At 38.5% G+C, this 18722-nt stretch overlaps 1 protein-coding gene across 1 annotated transcript in view; it reads right to left on the minus strand.

The window, feature by feature from the left end:
• LOC124177004 (unconventional myosin-XVIIIa) overlaps positions 1-18410 on the minus strand; it is an 85140-nt gene extending 66730 nt beyond the window's left edge. The window contains exons 1-2 of the mRNA XM_046558992.1: positions 17779-18410; positions 16333-17304 (exon numbers count right to left, since the gene is read on the minus strand). Coding sequence (XP_046414948.1) covers positions 16333-17304; positions 17779-17913 — 1107 coding nt within the window. The 5' untranslated portion in view covers positions 17914-18410. The remainder of the gene's footprint in view (positions 1-16332; positions 17305-17778) is intronic.
• Between the last annotated feature and the right edge of the window lie 312 nt (positions 18411-18722).

Consider the following 18722-nt stretch of genomic DNA (forward strand, 5'->3'; position numbering starts at 1 on the left):
GGAAAAAGAGGATTAAGAATGTATGGAACGTACAGCCAAGTCAAAAAATTGATTAGAAGAAAAACACGCTCAGGAAAATTGACAGTGTTATCGAAGCTACCTTACTTACATAAAATTGAAAAACTTCTTGTATTACATGGCGGGAAAAATTTTGAACCGCTGAATTTTAATTTAATCTTGAACGTTTCATTGTGCTAACAACTTCAGAAAAATATCTTAGTTCAATCATCTTTTACCGAAAAATAGCTCGTTTTATTTGTAAATGAATTTTCGATAGACAATTAGATCATTGTGAAATCACAAATTTAACGCGTATAATTATAAGAATTTTACTCAGCATTTTTTTTTTCAACTGAAGAACTCGGATTAAGAAATTCATGATAAAAGTATTAATTAACTGAATATACAGATTTAACGTTGCAATAACCAGAAAATGTAGCATTTACAATTGTAATCGCACTAAATAGTTACTTGTACCACACTTTCCAGTAATTCTAATAATATTTAAAACGTTTTGGACTGTTCCAATTTAACTAGAATTTTCCAATACCAAGTTTTTTCCGCGTGTGTACAGAATTCTACTTTTTTGCAAGTTTTGCCAATAATGTTTGTTTTGTACAATGCGGCTGTATATAATACCATTAGTATATCTAGTAAAGTTATTTTTATACATGAGCTAAGGATGGAACACCAATGAAAGTCTTGTCGTTATCGTTGCAGAATTATTTCTACACTTGCTATTATTTTTCAAAGATAAAATAAATACCGTAGTACTTCGTAGAGTTCGGACTGAATATATTCTACGAATGTGTAATACGAGTTCTTGCATCATTTCTTGTCGGCCGATACCAATTGCAAAGTGTCAGCGACTATGTCATTTTACGCTGACTGCCTCCAAACTTACTATAGTCTAAGCAATTTCGGAATTCCATCGCACGTAATACGAATTTCGTTGCAATTGGAATGATAAAGTGTTCCTGTTCAAAAACGCTACAAGTACTATTCATGCGTATAAAGAACATATCTATGCAAAAAGCGATATCGAGACCTTCGCCGAAACCATAAGTGCATGGGATTCATTAGCCCACACTTGATTTACTACATTCGACTCTAGTACTACGGATTTTCTGGAAAGTAGCAACCGTATATCAAAGCACTGTGCCCAGAGAAATAGGCCGTGACATCACCTTCCTTCTTCTACTGTGCCCGAAACTCAAAGCCCATGCGAATTCTTCTTCTTCCTTTCTGGCTGTATCGATTCATGCAAATTGTAGTGATTTTGCATTGGCATAAAGCATAAATTGCGCTCATTCACCTACCAATAACTTTCTACGTTCCTGCAGGTAAAAAAATAAAAGATATATATTGGCCACAGATGCGTTCTGTCTCCTTTTACGGCGAAACAGATTTCCTAACCTCGTGGGCATTCGTATTCTACGTCGATGTAATCTTGCATGGAGACTAGAAAAGGAGACCAAACTCCATGTAAACAAATAGCTGCCCAAAATAAGATGGCACTGGTGTTCCGTATGCACCGAAGACAGTGGAGGAAGTATAAGGCGACAGTTTGAATATTTCAAATATCCTAGTCAAGTTGTGCGAACTTTCAAATACAGGCTAGGAATTTGTTTACTTGAAATAAAATTCATTGTAATACCCTATTGGCTTACTTCACACGTATTTATTATGCTGAATTCGCTTCGGTGCGAAAAGACAACTAGCGACGCTGGTAGTAAAGAAAATGAACGTAACGTGTCCGATTACCGTTGACAAGTTTTCTCAATTCTCCAATTTCAGTTACGTCACAATGTGATCTTGGATCAACAAATTCAACTCTCGAGCGTCGTCGCGACGTTCGATTATCTACGAGCTTCGAGTTAGTAATGTTATCGTAACAAAACAATGGAGAAAAAAATCTCTATTCTATTCAAATTTTACAATGATTGGTCAAGGAACTAAGATTTCGAAATATGAGTGTGTTTTGTTTCATTAAGTATCAACTGAAATAATGCCCGCCAAAATTAGTTAATAGGGGTTCAAAAAGTGACCACAATGGCGCTCATAAGCAATAATTTCTTGTTGGTAGTACCAATCTGATTGGCGTCTAGCAATCAGGGTTCAATCGGGATGAATCTGATTGGCGATTTGTGGAACTTTTGCTGCAGCAACGCCATCTTAATTTTCCTCTACTTTACCGACACTTTATATGCACGGAGACAGTCCTCCTTACTTCTACCCTCCATAGAAGTGCCGCGAGGTCCTTGCCAGGACATCTTTATTACGCGGCAGGAATCATCGATCCCTCCTCCTTGTGGATAAACGCGGGAATAATCCAGGAATGGGGGACCACAGTTGTCAAGCTGATTGCAAGTAGAGTACAATCGTTGGTCTACTTTTCCGCGAAATTCCGGTATTCCAAAATCATAAAGTATTTTGTTTGAGGGATTGAAGAATTTAAACTGGTTCATTTGCCATGGCGCTTTTCTCCAAGTAAAGAAAAAAGATCTTCTATAAAGGAAAATGAATTTTAACGTAATATTGTATGCTTGAATTTGAATTTCGAACCAACGATGGTGCTGCCACCAGGCTTCGAGAGTAGGCACCGTGGTTCCCCATTTCTGTGCTCTTTTCCTGCCCTGCTGCCATAACGACGCGACGTGGTCTCATTTTTCCATCGTCAAACTTCGAATATTATCGTGTGCCGTTTCTCCCCGGGATTATGCATCATCACTCAACCCAAGTAAGCTTCTATTTGCTTGTATTTGATTGCTCGTCTTCGTACGGTAAAACTGACAATCAGTGGAACGTGCCACAGGTCGTTAACCATTGTGGCCATCCGGCTTTTTTTCTGGAGTCTCGGGTATTCATGTATTTTTATTTCACTGCAATTTACTCATTCCGTGAATATTATGATCTGACAATCTTTCCTGATCATTAAGCTCCCGTCAAATATTCTACACTTTGTGAATGCAATCTTGCCCCATACTCGGTACGTCCATGGGTAATTTTTTTTACGCGCGGGTTTGTGTTTGGCGGGTTTTTATACTGGTAATAATGCTAGGCATTTATTTTGTTTTTTAAATTCTCTCACTTGTATCGGTTTTTCAAGTCCAAAATTTCTTGCTCTCTGGACACCTGTTGTATCTATAATAATAATAAAGAACGGAAACAATTTAGCCTATTTTTACAAACTATGTTTTGGTAATTTCAAAGTCTTTCTACTTCACTAATGTCCGAGTTTTTTTTTTAATAGCGACTGAATAACGCATTATAAATTGTAGTAGGTATGATAAGTATTTCGCTAAAACTGTAATATTTCGAATGACGTAAAAGTTGGAGTAAAAATTTAATGAAAATTCCTCACTATTCCACGTAATATTTCATAAAGTCAGATCAGTTATTCTGATGGTGTTGTTTGAAATAGATATGATTTAATATTGTCATTCGTTGAAAATATAAATTTTTATGAAAATCCACTAACTTCGCGTAATTTTACGACGTTCTTATTAAGTTTGAGCGAATTATTTTTGAAAAACAGATCTTGCCTGTGATACTGACGATACAGTACAAACTCGTGTAACATATCACAAATTTCGTAAATGAAAGTTGAAAAAATAGGTTTTGTCCAGCTTTTCATGAGTTAATAAGAGTCATCTAGTAAGAGTAAAATCGGAGCTAAAAAAAAAAAAAAAAAAAAAAAAACGAGGAGTGAAAAAAACTGCCCGGTATTATTGTACGGAGAAACCTACGATTAACCGATATTACACTTACACCAAGTATCCGCATTCCGAACGTCAAGTCGCGACTTGCACTGGAAAGTATGCGTGCAATATTGAATAACCTTGGATGGTTCGATGCAACGATTTGCAAGCAGTTCTCAAACGCCAAAGCGTTCCCCCCTTTCTCGGGCGCGCGTGAAGAAAATTTATATTGTTGAAAAATCTCTTACGCAATCCCCGGATATAAATATGCCTCGTAGTCTAGTTGGCATTAAAATTCTGGAAAAGATCGACTTCGTTACAATTTTTCCTCGCATATTCGTGCTAGCAATCAATTCTGCGTTTAGTACCCAATCATTTTGGAGAATACTTGATTGTTACGCGCGGAAAAAGATACCGTAATACGTGAGAATCTTGAAGGTTTACTTGAGTAATAAAATTTAGTACATAAAGGAAACAGATTTATATTGCAATAACCAAAAAATGTAGCATTGACGGTTAAAATTATACTTATAAACACTTAGTTGTAGCAAATTTTTCTTCAATTGCAACGATATTCGAATCGTTGCTGTAACGATACCCGTTTTATAAAACTTTTATATTTCCTACAACGAATCTCATTCTGTCCAATATGATGCTTCCGGTGTACCGACGAACATTTGTCAATGAAAAATTTTAAGTAAAAATATGACGCTGTATTCGAGAGTCCGTTGTCTCTCTATAATTAAACGCATATTGTCAATCTGTACGAAGAAATGTAAGGTATAGTGCATGCAGTCCATTCTAAAGATTGACCTATGGGTTAGAATTTGTATTGCTCAATTATTCTTCATTCGTATGACGTACCTTGACATGACCGAATACTGGAGCGTATTGCAAAACTAGATCAATCATTCTGCGGGTATTATTCAGCGCGTGTCTGTTGTGTATACGATAGTTAGTTATACGATGTCAGAAGTCGGAAGGTGATCTGGTTGGTTGGTAGAATGTCGTGTGACGCGCATGGAATAACCCATTGCAACCGATACTGAGCTATTATTTACAGAATTTATACACGCATCGGAGTATCGCGTACGGAGAACAAAACAATTATTATTAATCGAGCGTCTTTATTTGCTCCGTTTTCTCGTTAACCTAAAAAACATTGACTCTGATGAACTTCGTCTGATGGATTCTTGCACCACCCAGTCTTTTCTAAGAAGAGCAGCGTGCAAAGACAAGAAAACAATATCACTCGACAGAATTCAAGATACCTTGGAATCGTACAAAACTGGCTGTGAGATCGGACTGTCGGAACTTGTGAATTTTGCGCATCGTAGAATTTCGCAAATGACTCGCTATCGAGAGCTACTTTTGTCCTCATAAAGCCAGCCAGCACACCCTATGGTTCATTGCCACGAATCGCTATATATGCTACATACATAAACAGACGTGTCACTGCGCACGTGTGAATCGTATATACATACGTTTTACACGCATGTGCGTGCCCAAACTCACGCGTGTCTGCAGCACCGAGTATAGCTCAGCTGACTCACGAACGTTTATATAAACTTGGACGGGTCAAAAATGATACGTATAAATAACCGAAGTGTTCTGACCGTTCCGTTCATATATATACATACATATATATACATATATATATAACTGTAAACAAATGCTGATATCATATTAATGCCGTATAACTAATTATACACGTGAAATGGAGCATGAGTTATTGCTTCGAATAATAAGTCTCTAGAAGATTAGAGTATGTATCGCGAAGAAAAATTGCATTTGTTACAGTAACTAGAAAAATTCAGTGAAACAGGTACGGTTATAAAAACTGTTTCAATATTGTTGGAATTACGAAAAACGAGGTACGCGTCACGATTTTGCGCTATCGTCGATCCTTTTTTGGCAATTTTGGCAACGCAAAATCAGTTTGTTCGGTTTACTCTACTTTTTTAGTTAATCAAGGCTTTAACGTCAATTTATCGTTGCACAAGCATTAAATTTAAAATTTATATTTAAAGAAAGAATAGTAACGGATACTAGACTTTCCGGTAACAGCTAGAAAAGTAATTTTCATTTTCTACCTAGAACTATATTTTTCGATTGTGGTTAAAAAATGAAAATAGTTAAGGACTGAGCGGTAACCGGAACTAAAAATTTCTCTCAGTGTACATAGGATTTTGTGCTTTGAAACGTGCACTTCGAAAAAAAAAAACAAGGATCCAACTCACTCGCCAACTACAGCAGTATCAGAAGATGAGGTTAGAGTGTTTGTATTGCAGAAAAGCACAGGCTTAGTCACTGAGTTGCCTCTTTCATTTTTTACACTACACTATACATAGTACACGAGACGGAGGGTACAAGATGTTCCGGGTCTCCAGTAAACCTTGAAACGTCGCCTATCTGTAAACTTGCCACACCTATGAAATAATGGGGCCAACAATGTTCTCTCGCACATGACGAATCCAACGTACTGTTCACTTTTGTTGTGCATAGACGTAGCCGCGCAGGTGACGTAACAGGCGGGTGATCAAGCGTACCGACGACGAGAAAAATTACGTTTTACATAGTTACTATAAAAATATAGTCAAATCAGTATTGTTACGATAACTGTTCAAATATTGTTGGGATTAAAAACAAATATGAGACTAGTGATTATTTAGTATGATTATAGATGTCACTGAATACATTTCCTAGTTATTCCAACATTAAGTCTGTCTGAATATGAATTTTTCTTCTCTTCAAGCACTATATATGTAAGAATGTATGTAGATGGAGAATGTTTACATTTTTGGATTCCTGCTTCCGATGGGAAGCCAAATAAGACGGACAAGCCGTCTAATAATTGACATGCGGATATGCACATCGTTAATTACGAGAATATAATTGTTCAAAGATATAAGTTCGAAGAATTGGTGATTTCGAAAAAATTGAATCAAGTAAGACTAAAATTGAATCATGGTAAGACTAAAATAAATTAAGAGTAACGGTGATAAAAAAAAAATTGTAATACGTACTAGATTTTCTAATTACAAATACGAAACTCATTTTCATGTGTAATAGAAAAAAAATAACGTTCTAAAAAATGAGAATGATTACGGTCTGTAAATTGTGAGAGAAATTTCGGTGTGGACTTCCATGGTCTATAATTTTGTATCCATTTAACACTATCTGATGCTGAATTTTCAAATTGAGCACAAAAGTTGTTTATGTATACGTGTAGCAACCCATACCAGCCAATTTTACAATTTAGTAACCACCGCAGGTAGAAATTCATCTCGGTACAGGTGTACGAATGTTCAAAGTTACATGATACACGCATAATCCACGTTACGGGTACGCGTATCCACGCCTCTGCAATGGGCTGGGTAAGAGGACAGGCTATCGGGTTGTGTTAACTGTAAACACCGTTTGCAGGAAACCGGAAGCTGGTTAAACGGACGCCACGTCAAGTTATGCCATACGTGCATTTCGTAACTTCCCCCACGCCGTATGATGCAGTGTAACGTAAAAACTAAGAGGTATACAATTATTTCGTGAACGGAATTAAAAAGCGGAAGACGATGATCATGATGGTAACTACCAGGATGACAATTGTAATACAGCGTCGAAGTTAACCGAGTCGCGTCGCGGCTTACCGTTGCTCACGATTATAATTTATATGTGAGCGCAGAGTGCGCGTGTCCGCTATAATCAACGCCTACTATTTATTTCATTCGAAGTTGGTATACGCGAGTGCATTTCCTACTGGCTGGCTAGCTAACGGCTGAGTCTAGTCTGAATAAACATTTTATTACGTTGCGCTACCCGCGATTCATTTTTACCGTTTCACTGATCTAAGGTGACTGTGACATGCCCTTTGACCTGTTGCACGTGACGAGATCGAGGCGGGGAAAATTTGAAGCGAGTTGAAAGAAGCTGCACATTTTCATCACCGCGGCGTTCTTTATTCTCTGTCAAATGTCTTGAATAAATACACACGACGCACTAGGAAATGCTGAAGATCGTTATCAAAGTGCGTCCTTCTTTTAAAGTTCGTTTCAAAGGAGTTTTTTCACGCCTGTCCGACTATGTCTGCATTATACAAGTACTGGAGCCCCGCGTAAAAAATAAGATTTATTTCTATTCACCTTCCGGTAATCGTGGAAAGGCGACGCACTTTGAATGAAAGTTCAGGAAGAGATAGCCAGATCCGTGCATGAATGGTGAAACCATCAAAGATCTACAAAGTAAAAACAACTTACTGTATTCTCAACTCAAGTTTTATCTTTAATTTGCACCGGACAATGTTCGATTATAAACGAATATTATCAAGTATACTTTACATTTTCTTTCCATATCTCTTTCTGGCGCCAATCCAGCAATAACGTGAGGCTGCAGTGAAAGTAACAGATAGTGCAAGTCGTTTATCGGAATTTAAAAAAAAATGCAAAAGTGAGAATGAGAGAGCAAGAGAAAGAGAGAGAGAGTGAGCGTAATTTTTTCAGAGCTCCGGTTTTTAACTTGGTCAACCAATTGGCCATTGAACTTGTAGCGGCCTTTGAGATTGTTTGCAACAGCACTTAAACACCGTTGCAAGAATCCCACTTGACGAAGTGAACTGAAGCTGTTTCAAATGACTGGCATGTCGAGCGTGAAATGCAGTTGATCATTATGAGCCATAAAGAATGAACGCAACAGAGCTTGGAAAACATGCAGTTTTTTCGTTGGCAATGGACCATTCACTTGGAAATCAATTAAGTGGTTCTAATTCGTTAACACTGATTTCGAATTAATTCCGTTAATATTGACCTTCTGACGTGGATTTAGTTGATTTTTTGGTGTACCAACTGCTTTCCAGTGTTTTGCAAGCGTTCAAGATTCCCAATGGTTTCCGAATTAGTTAAAATTGCAAGTAATCACAATAAATATCCTTGCAATTCACTTGGTAACTGGAAAGCAACTAAAGCTAAGACAGAAATCAATAAAATGCTAATGAATTTAAACCATTTGATATTCACCGTAAGAATTACAACGATTTCCATGATTACCACCGCTTGCCGTACAATTTCTTCAGCGCTATCATTGTAAGTGATTTTAACTTACTCGCAATGATTTCCCATGATTTCATTTATCCCGAGTGATTTTTCACGGCTTCGAAAAGATTGATTCGCAATTTCATTTCCAGCCCGTTAAATTCATGATTTCTTTGAGCAAATGTGCCCTCGGACTTTGATGGTTAGTCTTGCTTAGGGTGCAACAAGTAAGAAATATCGCAAGCTTAGCGTCCAGCGACGACTCATCGGCACTTGGCATACAGGACTTCGATCAAACGCGATGACACATCGCACCCACCCCGACAAACGCGAGCAGCCTAATTCCTCGCACATCTGCTAATCCGTCGATCTTCGCTATTCGCATCGCCCAGCGCCAGTGCACTTTGTGCAAGACCCTCCTCTTCACGCCTGGCGCCATCCACGACGATACGCGGTCCCCTTTACTCGTTTTTTTGCCTCAAGTGCATCAACCGCATTATAACCACACTATTGGACGTACGCGCGTGTTGGGATAATTTAGAGGCAGCTAGCTGACAGACAGAACACACTGAAATAGTGCCGTACTAGAATACCGTTGTCATATCTCCGTAATCGTAAAGAGATCGAAACGTATTAAAACTGACTCGTTACGGTGTCTACCGATCCGAATTTCACAAGAAACCGGATTGCATGATGCGAAGAGATCGACCCGATTCGAATGTTTTATTGTTTTGAATATATCTGTCCACGGATTCAGTTTCAATCCATTTCTTTGTGTTTTAACTAAGAACTCGCTCCTCGGAGCGCCAACACCGGTGGTTATCACTCGCTTTGCTCGCTCCGAGCCTCACTATGCTAGGTACGGAGAAAAAAATGTAAAGAAGCGTGTACCGAAATGTACAGTAGATGAAATCTTGTATACGTAACATGAATGCAGCGGTATTATAATATTAATCGCCAAAACGAAATGTTGGATTTAATTGTTATTAATCGGGACCCGGTTTCCATCGCGAGGCGTTTACATGCTCGAAGGAGTGCCATTTAATCGCGAGAAACGAAAGCCATCTGGTGGATGTATTATTAAAACAGCTGAGATGGTAAGGTAGGCGGGCTACAACCGCCATCTCGCGGCGACGGTCAGAATTTTCAAACGCACAGTTTACGTTCCATGTGAAAAGTGAACATATTTATCATATTTTTATCGGTTTTGTAAAATAATGGAACCCATTTTACATAACTTGTATAGTAGAGTGTCCCAAAAAAACCGACTATTTTTTTTTTTTCAAAGAACATTGAAAAATCGTTAGAGTATCTCTAGAAAATGACCCTGTGAAAATATAAGCTCTTAATATTAATATTTAGAGGTGGCGATTTGTAATTTTCTATTTCCCATTTAAATAACATGGGAAAATTTTTTTTTGAACTTTGGAATTTTGTGATGGGATAACGAGCTACTTCATAAGTATGACAAAATCAGGTCTTATAGGAAATTTGATGCTCTACAAAAAAGGTCTGATTGACATTTTGCGTAAATCCAGCCGTTTTAAAAATATCGAGCCTCAAACTTCGGACTGTTTAAAATTATGCTTTTTTTTTCGTAAATACAACAAAAATTAATTTATATGTATTATAAACCCAGAATTATCAACTGAACAATAAATATATGCATATATTTATTCTTATATTTATTCTTCAGTTGATAATTCTGGGTTTATAATACATATAAATTAATTTTTGTTGTATTTACGAAAAAAAAAGCATAATTTTAAACAGTCCGAAGTTTGAGGCTCGATATTTTTAAAACGGCTGGATTTACGCAAAATGTCAATCAGACCTTTTTTGTAGAGCATCAAATTTCCTATAAGACCTGATTTTGTCATACTTATGAAGTAGCTCGTTATCCCATCACAAAATTCCAAAGTTCAAAAAAAAATTTTCCCATGTTATTTAAATGGGAAATAGAAAATTACAAATCGCCACCTCTAAATATTAATATTAAGAGCTTATATTTTCACAGGGTCATTTTCTAGAGATACTCTAACGATTTTTCAATGTTCTTTGAAAAAAAAAAAATAGTCGGTTTTTTTGGGACACTCTATTGTATAGCCTATGTCACCCTCCGGTCTATAAACTATGTCTACGAAAAAAATCACGTTGATTCGTTACTCCGTTGCTGCGTGAAATAAAGACAAACCAATAATCACACTTTCGCATTTATAGTATTAGTAGGAATTGTAGCGCGATTTCAATCTGATCAAATTTTTAATACGCATTTCTGTATCTATCCATTCTCATTTGTATCCTTTTATAAAAATTTTAACTCATTTCGGAATAAATTTGTTACATCTAGGATATCTGAATTTCTCATCCATCAGTCTGTATTTGAATACCACAACGATTTAAATCTACGTGAATCCGCGAATAAAGTCCAAGGTCTGTCTCTTTCTATTGGTTGCTATTTGTCTTCATTCGAATTGGCATTAATCTACTTCAATCCGTAATAAAAGATTCCGGGAATTTTTTCAAGTCCTCCGCATTTGATTGTTCTAGTCTAACAGTAGGTTCCACAATCGGCGACTGGGTGATAATTCCGTAGTCATTCACATATTTATTCCACTTTAATCGTGTGATATCTTTTTTACACTCCTGCTCCATACACAGAATTATTTGGTAAAATAATTACATATATGATATATCGTACCGATATTGAATGTCAGACTTGCTATTTTTGATACCCATTAAGTTCAGGTCAAGTTTTGCTATGACTACTCTAGCCACGATAATACGATGTCAAAAGCCATAGAAATGCGCGGTCTACGTGTACTTATCGCTGATATTACGGCGAAGTCTGGATTCAATCAATGCAATCGTTAATCACTTATTGGAATATAGACAGATTTAACTGATCACCAAAAGATATCGTTTCGAAATTGAATTTTCGCATTAGAAAGTCTGTTCAGCCGGATTCAAATGTTGTATCAATTTTAGTTGTTTTAAATCTTTATCTAGTGAGATGCTCGTTGTGCGTGACAATTACGAATACTTCGGAAATTTTGAGCTTGTTTTAAACCTTCTACCGGTATCGATAATTTTAATCGAATTCCGATTACGGTGTCGAACGTTGAAATGAAAGTGAAAACTCAGAAATTGAAATTCAACGTCGAAAGTCTGCTTCGAAAACAAATCGTAAAACTGAGACAACATGGACATTGATTCCTTCAGCACTGTATCAAGTCGTTTGATATTAGGAAGTGTCATGGTGTGGGCGTGGCTTCTACCTCGCCGGCTGGCAGAGAAAACTAAGACTGCCAACAGTACAGAGATCGATGCGAGCCATTCCCCGCTCTGGCTGAAATTCTCCCATTATCAGTTATTCAGCCAAAAGTAATAGGATCGACGAAAATTTTCGACCTTTTCCTGACTAATTACAAAGTAACCAAAGGACTTTTAAGATTCGCAAGCTTTCACTGGTTGGAGCAAGCTTGAATATACCCAAAGAAATACAGGTTCTTTCATCCTGATTTGAAACAGCGTCTGCGTAGTATAAAACGGCAGACAGTACCAGGTGGAACAAAAGCTTTAGGAATGCCTCCCGACAATGAATGTTCGTATCCTCCACAAGCATTTTCATCTTTCATTGTGAATACATTGAAAGTCGGAATTCACCAACAACGTTTTTCAGTCTGAGGACACACTCTGAGCTACCTGAACAACCAATTCGTTCGAGTATCCACATAGGTATAACGTGATCTGAATGAAAAAAATGGTAAAAATTTTCTTTCTAATCTAACGGAATATCTCAGAGAGTATATTGCGACAGAATCTTCCATTGGAATTGCAATCCCGGACGGAAAACTTTTCCGCGATGATAAGAGAAGTAAGATAGTGGTTAGATAACCAGGATATGTGGTGTGGACAAGAAGTTCAAACGAGATAAGCCTATCGCGCTACAGCTAATCGGATTCTGTCCCTGATGCCTTACGTTTTCTCGTTGCGACAAGCTCTGCTGCGTGATGTAATTCAGGTATAGTCACAGTGTATATATACATGCATCATCCGAAGCAAACTGCACTCGTCATAATATATACATATAACAACAGCAGCATGAGTTTGTTGTTTCCGATAGGTTGGTATCAGGTTGGACACAGCCGTGTGTCACTGGATGGGTGGCCTGTATCGAGTGTAAAACGACAAGTGGATTGTCTCAAACATTGAAAATAGAATATCTACGAACTACTCCATACTCGTTATGCCGTACTTATTGCCATTGAAGAAAAGTTTTATTTGTCAATTTATTTCTACCTTTGTCGTATATTATTGAAAACTAATTGCTGCATAAAATGCAGGGTAAAACTGTCAAGACATTCGTCACAAAACAGCTGTTTTATTATTTTTTGGTGAATGTTCTTTGGAGAATCTCGATTCACACAACTCTGATGAGATTATGTATTTTATACCCTGAGCGAGCGATGAGAAAAGAATTTATAGAGGAAAAGCAAATGCACCATCGTTCCTTCACAGTACTTATGACGATTATGACCTTGGGTTATTTCCTATAATTTATTATATGTAAAATGACTAGCATATAGTCGCCCTTGTGCGAGGCCTACTTTATCTCAATGTCTTTTATTACGTCTAAGATAATATAGGTATCTAGTTCCTATCATAAATTGTTTGCGTGACAATGGTGTGGTTAGTAATCGATGTTACGATACCGTATAGTTGCGTTAATTGATGATAATTTTATTTACGAGAATGTTAGTATCATGTACCGCGAAAAAGATTATCCGAAAAGATTGATTCTAGAAATGTGCAACATTGTTGGTGACAAAAACAGTGTCAATCTCAGATCAGACACTAAAAATTTCAGTAGTTTCTATTACAGATTAACTTCCAACAGACATTGAAATTGAACGATCTTTCGCAAGACAGAATCTAACATTTGAACAATTAAATTTGTTGGCACCACATTGAAGACATCATGTAATTCCCCTGAAACGTAACCATATTAGAGTTTCCCTTCACATCATTATCAATTTAAGATCCTTCTTTCCTCGTCTTTCGTGCTGACGTGACGACGTATTCTGTCCACTACATTGAATACTTGAGTAAATTGTTCCAACGTTAAAAATATAAAAAAATAAATTCACCGAAAGAGCCGAACAAGTAAATGTGAAACATCCTCCGATACTGGTCAAATTTTTTCTTTTAACTAATGATCAATGATGATGGAAATGATGTAAAGGTTAATATCATGTCATTATTTAGATGACGACGTGGCGCACCTTTTGGGTCGGATGTTTAATGGAAAAATTTTGGCCATGGAAACATAATTGTTAGATTTCTTTGTTAATTCCTCGTTTGTGTGTGTATATATAATTCCTTTCGTAATGAAAGTTTCACGTCAGGATGTGATTGTTGTAGTAAATTAATTCAACTACCGTAGGCTTATTTAACCACTGTTATAAAACAATATTTAGCCATAATGTTTCTCTTAATTGCTACGAACAAACTTTATTCCAATTTTTCTGAGTAGGGCCCCACTTAAGGCCGAAATGTCAAAATTTCGTTTTCACTTTATTGACCTGTGACACAGAGAAATCCCTCACATTACCGTATAATGTTGCAATAATTAAAAGGTGGCCTACCAATGAAAACTCGACGATACGCCTATCTACACGTAGGTATTACCGAACAAGACCTTTATTTAGTCTATTTTAGGAGAGTGACGACGATTCTTTCAAACCTACCAAATTCCCTAATGATGTGAAAAAACCCCGTCAGAATAGCCTTTACTTCTCGCGATTGTGCAAAGGCACGTCAGAGATCTTGAATAAAGGAATTAGCTATTCGGACACTGTGCAGAGCAGCTTAGCATAAGTATAGTATTGGCTTTCTGACGTGGTTTGTGGACATATTTCAATGTCAATATATGCAAGTGCTACTACAAAGTCTTCTTTCCACCGAACCATACACAGAGGGTGTCGATCCACGTCGTGACGAATCAGTAAAGTAAACGAGATGAGTGCTAATAATGGTCTCAAGGTAGTACACACAGCGGAACGAGAACCTCAGTTCAATAAAACACACAGAAAGAGAAAGACACGACAGGACGAAAGGAAAGAAAAAAAGACCAAATTCTACAGCCTACAGGACGGAGATGAAGTGAACTGGAATGAAAATCTGCCAACGCCGCAAATGGCCAACCACCTGCATATTATATTATGGACAAAAACTGAACCCCTGTTGGCCCCTTGAAATCTCAGGTAGCTTAAAGGGTCGCAGTCCGTCCCGTCATCACAGCCCAGCTGCAGGTAAATCGAGACTTGAGACCCAGGGGAGCAAACCTTGATTCGGAATAGTGTTTCGAAGAAAATTCTAAAGGTAACGGAGCCGAAGAAGATGTGTTTTTTTATGTGTACCTGAAATGTCAATCCATCATGTTGGACCGAATTTTCTAATTTTAGGGTCTTCAAGACAGCAAATGAAACTCGGCAAGCTATCAAGGTGCACTATAGCCGGTGAACTTGAGATCAAATATTCCACTGATGTATATTCGGTTATTATCAGAACTTAAAATAAGCGCTAACTTGAGCTCTTGATCAAATTTCATCGAAATGTTTTGTACTTTATTGACGACAATACGTCACCGGGTTAATAGAGCTCACCAAATTATTCATTATATATTTAACACGAAATGATGACAAGATTAAAGTTTAAGTAACAATAACTGAACGAATTATGCAATTTCAGAATAACTTTAAAGAAGTCGAGTTTTCAAAACATGATCATACGAATATGTTCCACTGTATTACGGTTCAATGAAAATTACAGACAATCCTAGAGTTGCGAATAAAGACATTTCTTACAATTAAAAGGCATCGTTACAACAAGGTTACTATACTTCAACCTCACGGATGATGACGAACTTAACCGTTTAATCTGGAATACACACTGGATTAATCCAATGTCTGCCCCGGAAAATGTTCATTGGGATATGGCATCGAAAGATGTGAAGCGTACAGAATGATGTTATACCGTTTTTAAATTTGCCGGTTAATCGATTTAACCGCTTTTATAACGTTTTATAGCATTCACAAAAGTCCGTTGGATTTTGTTTTTCTCGCGCACGTTTTGTAGCAATAAGTAAGAAAAAATTTCAACGCAACTATTTCCTACTCGATTGAATACGACGATTGGTATTGTTAGTCGGTACTTGGTTAACGGTTTGCAACGTTACTGTTGGCACTCGACTCGTAACCGGTAATCCAACCATGTCGACACATGCTAGGCGCGTAAATGTAGGCATTGACAGCTAACACGAATCTGCACATATCGACTGCTCTTTCACATTTGAGAAGTTTCGAGCCTACCACTTACGTTTAGTACAAAGTAAGTAATCAAATGATTGGATCGCACTGGAAAGTAAAAACTTTATACGTAATTAACGAAATCAATAAAGAAGATCGATATCGCAAAAATTCGTAACATCTTTCTTGTCATAGATTTATATAGGAGCAGCCATAAAAGACGAGATTTAAACTTTCTTAACTTAACGATCCATCAATATTTCTAGTGAAGTGAATATGGACAAAAGATGAGCTTACCTTGACGGTGACGCTGTTGGTAGATCCTTTGATAAGATCAATGATTTCCTCCCTGGATTTGTCGTTAACGTTAATACCGTTCACTTCGATTAATCTGTCGCCAGGTAGTAATCCAGTCTCGTTGTTGTTTTGCACAATAGCACCAGGCTCCGCAAAGATGACGGGCCTCATTTGAGTAACACCGTTAGCACCACGTTCCACAATCATAGCACGTCGTAGCGAAAATCCAAAATCATTCCTAGGCGGTGGTTGTCGCTGAATAGTAAGTTCCCTCGGATCTGGTAGTTTGAGGGGAACTATTTCAGGTAGGGTAAGTTCGACGCCTTGTTCCTCGAACGAACCCGACGATCGCCACCTGGAGAAACCCTGAGACTCGCCTACCGGAGACAAGCTGAACGGCGGAGTCGCAAAACTTGAATTTGTAGTGTCTGTCAGGGAGTCCGCAGAGGGGCTGGCGCTCGTGACAACTTGAAGCAGTTTGTTGTCCCGGTGTTGAGGACTTCTCCTGTAGGTTTCCTCCTCGCTGAAGCTCTCCTCCTTCCCGATACCCGAGTTATTCAGGTTTGGAACGTTTTGGTAAGCGATCACCTCGTTTTGGAGCGTATTCCTCACAAGGACGTTCGAATCTTGGTGATTTTCATTCCCGTTCTGAACCACGCTCACTTCCGATGTTATGCTGGTTATACTGAGTCTCGGACCTTTTAAAATCCCTCTTTTTGGAGGCTTCGGCGGGAGAGGTGGCAGCGTCTTGCCACCGGCTGTTAGAGACGTTAACGAAGCCTCGGAGGAATCACTCTGCGTCAAACCGTCACCCGTACCTCGAGACCAGCTCGAACCAGCCGGGTGATGAATACTATCCAACAAATCTCGATCCAACGGTGCAAAAAATGACGCGCTGTAATCAGCCGTTATTCCACTTGGAAGTTTTTCCTTTTCCTTGCGTCGGCCGCGGATTTTCAACGATCTTCGAACCTGAAACAAATAACAATCGTCATATATTGCAAACAGCCGAAGTTATTAAGACAGAGGGTCGATAATTGAATGAACTGCATTCTGGAGTCACTTTCAACGAATGGTTGCGTCGATTGGGCGAAGCTCTTTTCATTCGCTCAATAATTGACTACGACAGTTCTGCGAAATGGAAAGTGATTGCGAACCGACCGGGTTTGACCTACCCGCCACTCACATTGCAGATACCTGAATACCGCCTCGGAAAGGATGAAGTGAAATGACAAAATGTAAACATGAATCTCCCGCAGTAGCGTAAAATGCCGTTTGTAAATGGAGGTATTTCGTTGGGATTAGAGAATCTTATGTCAACGCTATGGAAATTAATTACTGCGTGGAAATAAAAATTGATCGCCAAATTGAAGTGCGACGATATCTGTGAACGAGGGTGAGCAGTATAGGGGTTCGTGAATACGAACAATAGAAACGTCTACGAACCTCGTCGAGACGGAGAAGTTCTTCGGCAGACATGCTGCCACGATCGCGTTTCTTGATTTCCTTCCTCTCCTTCTTTTCTCGCTTACGCTTCTCCTTGTCATCTTTTTCCGCAGCCTTTTTCATAAAGTTGAACATGTTCACCTTCTCCGGTTGATAACCGTGTTATTATTTACTTAGAGCTTCTTCTTCTTCTTTCAACGCGAATCAATAATTCAGCACTCATCCCTGAGTCGCCGGCGACTAAGAGAAGCGAAATATACACTACCTTGAAACGAAACCTACTATTTAAAAAACACAACTGTGAATACGCCGCCTCGAAAACAACTGTTATAACCCAGGAGATCCAGCCTCTTGGGGCCTCGACGTGATATTCACGCTTGGCCGACGATATTGACAGCCAACACGTACCACGAGACGTCACAACACTGCAGCCGCTCTAAGGTTCACTGAATAACCACACATCTCACCGCGATTCCCGCTCCGATTCTACCTGCATGTTAAACCGTGAGACGCTCTGATTCCACCGCGCATCAATTTCACTAAGCAGAAACAACGGTTACCTAATCTAACAGATTCAATCGAGACGCGTATGGCCAGCACCGAAAACCCACCACCTTGTTGGTGTTGGACGGCACACTGTCATGGCAGTTGGGTCAAATGCCTCACAAACGTCGCAGCCCACTCTGACGGCGAGAATCGAGCCTCGACGCCACCTGGCCATTCATGGACGAACGAAGTAGATGGCGAGAGCTGCCAAATTCCCTCGGCACAGCTTCAACTTGGGACGAAATTCTACCTTACCGGCTGACCACGGTATCGATCCCTCGTATTCCAAACTGCAATTCTTACCGACCTCGCGCGTTTGACTCAACAATGGGATCATCATTTCCTTTTACTCTCACCAAAAGCGTAGGACTTACTTCTCTTTGATTATAGCTATCAAG

The sequence above is a fragment of the Neodiprion fabricii genome, chromosome 2 (genome assembly GCF_021155785.1).
Source record: "Neodiprion fabricii isolate iyNeoFabr1 chromosome 2, iyNeoFabr1.1, whole genome shotgun sequence".
Classification (NCBI taxonomy): domain Eukaryota; kingdom Metazoa; phylum Arthropoda; class Insecta; order Hymenoptera; family Diprionidae; genus Neodiprion; species Neodiprion fabricii.